Source organism: Buceros rhinoceros, unplaced genomic scaffold (assembly GCF_000710305.1).
Source record: "Buceros rhinoceros silvestris isolate BGI_N320 unplaced genomic scaffold, ASM71030v1 scaffold7246, whole genome shotgun sequence".
In the NCBI taxonomy this organism is placed as follows: Eukaryota; Metazoa; Chordata; class Aves; order Bucerotiformes; family Bucerotidae; genus Buceros; species Buceros rhinoceros.
The window spans coordinates 20,171-26,882 of NW_010419231.1; the positions used below are offsets into that span (position 1 = coordinate 20,171).

A 6,712-nucleotide genomic window follows, 5' to 3' on the forward strand; every position below is an offset into this window, starting at 1 on the left:
CAGCAGGATTCGCTCTGAAGGAAGCAAGACTCCTCCTCCCTGAGCAAACCCATAGCACCAGGTGAACCATCTGCAGTCCTCCCATCCCGGCACTGCTAACACTGGTTAACACTTCTGCTCAGTATCATTATTCATCTTTTTAAAATCCTCTGACTTCCTGCTTCTACATCCATGCCCAGACAACAGCATTTTCCAGCGAATGTGTCTGCCAAGTGTAGTCTTCTACGTTTTATCTAACAAGGGGTAGTGCAGGTTCCCTTGTTTAAACAAATAAGGGAACTTGGAACTGCCCTTGAAGTGGGAAAAAGTAAGTATTCTACCTGAAGCGCCCTTGGCAGCCACCCTCGGGAATCAGAAGCAGCTGATGTCACCACTGAAGATCGAACCACAGCACGCGAGGTGTGAAACTCCTCCCAGCCTCCTCAACAGCCAGACACAGACTCAAATAACCAGTGGTTTGGGGAAGGGGCTAAGGTTGAAAGAATCCAAGTGGCAACTCAGACTAAAGAGGATAAAAACTTTTCCAATTTTCACCAAATCAGCGACAAAACACCTCATTTTCCTTTTTAGCTCATCGAAAACCTTTGCCTTGATACCTCTGTACAGAACTTCAAACATCTTCACTTTGGGGAGGATTCTCTGTATTTGCTGCTTGGTTGGGGTCAGAGTTGGTTCTTGTCCAAACACTCTAGAGATGGAAAGGAGCAGAGAGTGGCTTCTGTAAGCTGATAAATACTGAGATCCTACAGTCCTGTGTCACTCCAGGTTGGTGGAGAAAAGCCCAACTAGATGCTTCGTCACAGTCCCAAGTTTCACCCGGTGTTTTTAAAGTAAGGTGTGTACTCTTCAACAGCCATTCATACAGAGCGATTGCTTCCACCCCTTTTCCCCCAGTTCTGGGCTGTATCACCCCCCCAAGCACCATAAATCTCTTAACCACTCTTAATAAGGTGAAGTCAGTGAGTTTAGGATGTCTAGCCCTTCGCAAGCATCACAATAGCCGCAACCACAAGCACTACACACACTAATAAAGGCATTGCTTGGCAAGGTCCAGAACAGACACCCCAGGGAGATTATCGGGTGTCAACTTCCATCTGGCATTTGTCAGAGCTAGCGAAGAAAAGGCCGTTCTTATCAGATCTCCGAATAAAAGGAGCACTTCCACTTCATGTGGTAGCAACTGGAAAAATTTCTTTTGTGTTTGAAGTTTTAAAAATATCTTGCCCTTGAGGTTGGCTAAGTCTGTCCAACGCGTCGAGACCCCTTTCCCATACAAAGGTAATAAAACTAAGCTTATGGTTACAGAAATTCCCAGCACATAAAAATTACAGGAAGCTGTTGCTAAGTAATATTTCTACTTAAGCAAACATCACAAAACATTTCCCACATACACCTCTGAACTTTGTTATTCAAACCTGCCTTGAAGATGTTCACAGTTGCAGGATTTCTTCGGCACTGGTCTCTTTAGAAACACTCGGTGCTATTTCACAGCAGCTGAAAGATATTTCAGGCTAAGGGATGTTTTTCTGAGCTCTTTGTTGTGTTGCTTCTACCAGGAAACAAAGGAAGCGATGAAAGCCACACTGCAGTTCCTCACCTGTCCCCTACCTGTCCCAGAACTTTCCATGGATAAGTCACAGGAAAATTAAAGATAGATTCTGATGTATCCTTAGTCTCCAGATCTCTTCCCCAACATCATAAAAAAATCTGGACAAACAGGATAATTTTCATGCAGCACTTTTCTTTAGCACGTCAGTGACTGCAGACTGTCACCCCTTCCACCACCTCCGTTTTACCGTCCTCTGCAGTTGGCCCAAGCACTTTCACACACTTTCCCCTTTCTTTTCACGAGGATAATATTGTGCAACAAATTCTACATTGCACTAATTGGGAGACACAACTGTTGTTTTTATCGCATAAAGCAAGATGATCGAGTGAAGAAAGAGTCTATCTACAAACCTGAAATGGCCCATGCTCTTAATAACTCTAATTTCCTGGTAGCGTGAAGTCCCAAGATGAAGAAAATAACAGACTCCTACACGGGTTAGTTCGGGATGAATGGGAGAACTTGAATTTCATCACATCCTCTCAGGAACAAAGCCTTCCCTTCAGCTATTCACCCCTATATTCCAGGAACGAGGTCCTTCAGTATTCGCTGACTGACACTGCAGATCATTTTTTATTTGGCCATCCCGTTTTCCCTCCCTGTTGCCTCACTCAACCCCCAGATGACCCAATATCAAGTAAAAGGCTGAACCCGCCTTTATAATTAGGCTGTCAAAACCATCAGACCGCTTCAAATTATGTACGGCCGGAGAAGGCTGACGGCAAAGAGAATTGGCAGGAAATCCTATTTCAGAGGGAATTGTTCCTTCCGCAAGAGCAGTGACAGACATATAGAATTTTATTACATTAAAAAAAAAGGTGGAAAAAAATGGAAAATATGCAAATCATGTTTGGCAGATCCAGACTGAGGTCTAGGACGTGGCATTTCCAGCATTTTTGTTGTCTGCATTCTTCAGCAAAGACACTCTCTGCATGAACATGCTGCACCAAACCAAGAGCTACGGGTTTACTGCAATAAAAGTAAGTATGTGTGCAAAAAAAAAAACCTTATAAAAATGTGGGCTGCGAAGGTACAAAACCTCCAGCACAGGAACAGCACTTGGCTGCCATAAACAGCACAAGGCTAGACCCGAATTCCAGGCAGACTACATATTTCCCTCCCATCCTACCCAAAATATAACATGAGCTGGCCTTAATTGAACCGCCTTGCTTTTCACACCAGCAGAAGTGATTTCAAAAAAAGGAAATAAAACTTTCAGGGAACAAGCCGGCCAAGCTCCGTCTGTGGCAGATCCACCTACACATCTCCGCGCTCACACATAGAGCCCTCAATACTGCAACTGGTTTTTTTTCAAAGCGTGCAGCTGCCCACAAATCATTTCAGTTCCTCCCAGCCCGGTTCATCCACAACCTTAGCTCTAACGTCTGTAAGACGTTTGTTGCTTCGAACATGTTATCACCAACTGAAAAAATTTCTGGGCTGGAGTTATAGCTGCGAGGATGATTCAGAGACTTGGATGTGTGCCTCGGAGATAATTACATGCTGTAACTGAAAGTCAGTTTTGGAGTTATCTGGGGTATCTGTGCTGATTAAAATAAAGAAACAACCAAAGCCGCGTGGTCAGTACGAGATGGGGCAGGGATAAAGTGGAGGAAGCCACCACAGAGAGCAGGCAGGGGCAGGTCAGGAACTGGTGTGGAGGAGAAAGCGGAGGGCCAGGACCCCGCTCCAGCCCTGACCGTTGCCATCTCCCTTCGCACTCACACGAGACTTTTCTGCGACATCTTCCCACATGTGCTGTCTCAAACTTCTTGCCCATCTCCTAATTTTCTCCAGCAAGACTCAAAGCTTAGCAGGCTGGAAACGCTTGTCAGCTTGGGACTTGTCTCTGTCAATTGACACACACTCTGTAACATCAAAACAATCAATATTTACACATTCTTTAAAGATTCTTTTCCGGTAGACAAAACAGCAAACAAAATACGCTGACCCGCAGTCCCAGGGCAGCGGGGCTCTCCAGCAGTGCTATCAGCTCAGACAGCAACAACTTCCCAGCCAGAGATGCAGGACGAAAACCAGCAAAGTGGAGGATTCTGCATCAGTTTTATAAAATAAACTGAGGGCACAAATAACCTGCATTAAAGGATGCACAAAACCAAACTTCGCCCAAGAAAGTGATGCTGGTTAAAAAAGCAAAAATAAAAGAGGGGAACGCTCTTAAACGCAGAGCGACAGGAGACCCCAGCACAGCATGAGCAGCTGGAGAGTCCCCGATAAGCTGCAAAAATGCAGAGGGAAAGATTCCGTGGCATTAATACCCTCAGTCCTGGGAGTCGCTCTGAGGCTCTCCAGGCCAAGGAAAGCCAAAGCACAACGGACACAAGCTCTTAGTAACTGGACAAAACAATTTCGCACACTGAGGATACGCTACGGCCGGCAAGAGAACAGGGCCCACAGCGAACAGGTTCACTGAAGGACCATCACTTCATCTCTGCCATAGCTCCTCGTGCACAAGTGTGCTCCAAGTCTACTCCAAACCATCTAAAAGGCTACTCAAGCTGTTAAAATAACTTCAGAAGTGGACAGGCGGCTGTCACAAGGCACAATATTGTACAGATGCCAGCTCGCTGGGAATATCAGCTACCAAAAAACAAAAGTATGAACCTTGATGTTCCACACAAAGATAATTGTGAAGTGGTTTGGAAGACACATACCGGTTACAGCCAAAGCGTGCAGGAGCACTGCTCTACATCTTCTACAAGGAGCACAGAAAACCAGATGGAAGCATCTGTGTTGAGTTACTTTTGAAACCATCCTCAAACTCAAATTTCACCTCCAAGTCACTGGAACAACCAGCCCGGCTCCCTCAGGTAACTGCACGGGCACCCCCCGACAAAGCCAGCGGAGTCTGTGTGCGGGGCTCAGGAGCTGCGATTTCTGCCCCAGTGGTACGGTACCGCATTCCTCCGGGTTTCATGGGAACAGGCATCGTGTAGAGGAGAGAAGCCAAACACTGCAGCTCAGAAAACTCACAGGAATGAGAGACACTATGAACAGCCTAGCCACAGAAAAAGCTTCAGTTAGATCTTTAACCTGATGAAATAGCAGAAAACATAAACCTGAACATATAAGAAACCAGCTTTCAGCACTGATCATAACTGTAAACCAAAAGAGTTTATAAACTGAAGTGCTTTATAACCTTGTTTTTCACTTTAAAAAAGGAACACACATACATCTTTGCATCTTCTTGCTCATACCCTGTTATTCTGGCGACAAAAAATAAGCACTTTCTTTAAAAGGAAGCTAGACATTTTTGGGGTGAGGAGTAACAGAGGGGAAACCACATTAAATTCATTAGTTTATGCATACTGGTAGGAATTTCTTCTCAAGCTTGGCACTTAGCACTCAGAATTGCTCTTTAAAGCTTGGCAAGAAATTCTCTCCAGCCCACAAGTTTCCTAATTTCGACTCGGGACACACGGCTTCGTTTGGATGCTTGACCTCCAGAAAGACAGACAGCTCTAAACATGTCTGTTTTGCCTCAGCTCACTTCGCTCCCCATCAGTCAGATTTAACGTTAATCAAAGTAAATATATAATTAAAACTAAACTTAACCTCAGTTCCAAGTTTGGAAGACACAAATCTCTTTGAAATTAGAAGTGACCCTAACACAGGTTAAGAACTGGAGGGCAGGGGTTGCGACAGCAGCTTTCAGAGCGTACCTGCTGCCCTGACCCAAACCGCAGGCTCAAAGCCCAGTTACTTCACCCTCCCCGGGACTCCTGCCATGGGCCACCCCCGTCCAGGTCCTCTCTCCTCCTCCCTTCAGGTTTGACTCGGCTTCCAGCTTCTTACTCCGTGCAAACATTGCTCGCTCATCCCCATGTCATCCCCCTTCTTCTGGCAGGAGAGTCTCGGTAAAACTGGAATTGCACCTTTCTAGCGTTGGGTTCACGCCATAACGACTCTTCCCCGCTGCTTTGTTTCCACTTCCTGCAGCCTTTCGGTCAATCTGGACTTTTAATCTCCTGCCTAAGCCCTACCAGAGACACTAATACTACTTGAAATATTATACAAGATACCAGTTACACTCTGAGCCTGTTTAACTTGCAGGCTTTAGGCAGTCCCTAACTTTCCAGAGAAACCAAACACAACATTTTGGGGTACATTTTTCACATAGGTGAAAAAACTGCTACAACGGCCCCATCCCAAGGCTTCTCTCTTAGTACCTAACGTCAATTTTGAGCCTTGCTTTTAGGAATCTGTACTTAAAGGCAGCAATTAATACGTATCTATTAGCCCTCCAACAGATCTGACAGGTTAAAAACCAGAGCAGATGTACAGGATTCCGCACTGACCTCTCTGACAACGATCATGGGTCCAGCAGCGTTCGATGAAAATGCCGTTTATCACAGTAGGAGGACAGTTGCTCTTCCCTTTCACAGTCCCTGGACACACATCTCCACATTCTTCTTTGTCATCCTTGTTGGCGACGATGTAATTGTCTTCTACAGAATCCAAGATCCTTGACCAGTCGATTGTGGACAAATAACACAATTCGTTGTTCTTCTCGATCCGCACGGCGCCTCGAGTAATGTTCATGAGGTTGTAGAGGCCGATCTCCTTCAGGTGAACCATCTCAAATATGACTAGCGCGTAGTTAAAAAATAGACGAGTTCCTCGAATCACAGTGAGGTTGGGGAACAGGCCCTTCAAACTCTCCAGGCCATACACGCGAAAAAGCAGCAAGTAGTCTGTAATCATCGTCAGCTTCGGAAAGCTGATCTCCCGGAAGTCTTCGGGCTTGGTTTTAAACATCAGCAATATCTGCAAGTGGCCCTCGATCACAGTGCAGTTCTCAAGCAAGCTCAGCCGCGTCAGGTTGTTGCGAATGTCCATGCTTCTGCAAACTGAGGGCAGAGAACAACGATATTTATTTAGTTAAGAAAAGGCAATTGTTTTCGTTTTCTAACGATACGGTTTTGTCCACCCACAGCACAATCAAGAGCTACACTCAGAATTCACGACTGGGCCCATTTCAAGTGTGAAGAAACAGACTGTGGGGAGCGTTCCCTGGTACACGCTTACACAACAACCCTGAAGCGCGTTTCATAACTTTCTCTGCCATCTTGAGTCTCTGGGCAT

The 6,712-nt window shown here is 45.6% G+C and overlaps 1 protein-coding gene across 1 annotated transcript in view; it reads right to left on the bottom strand.

Moving 5' to 3' along the window:
* LOC104495800 (insulin receptor-like) overlaps positions 1-6,477 on the bottom strand; it is a gene marked incomplete at both ends in the record, with an annotated part of 24,423 nt that extends 17,946 nt beyond the window's left edge. The window contains one exon of the mRNA XM_010138815.1: positions 5,926-6,477. Coding sequence (XP_010137117.1) covers positions 5,926-6,477 — 552 coding nt within the window. The remainder of the gene's footprint in view (positions 1-5,925) is intronic.
* Positions 6,478-6,712: the final 235 nt, after the last annotated feature.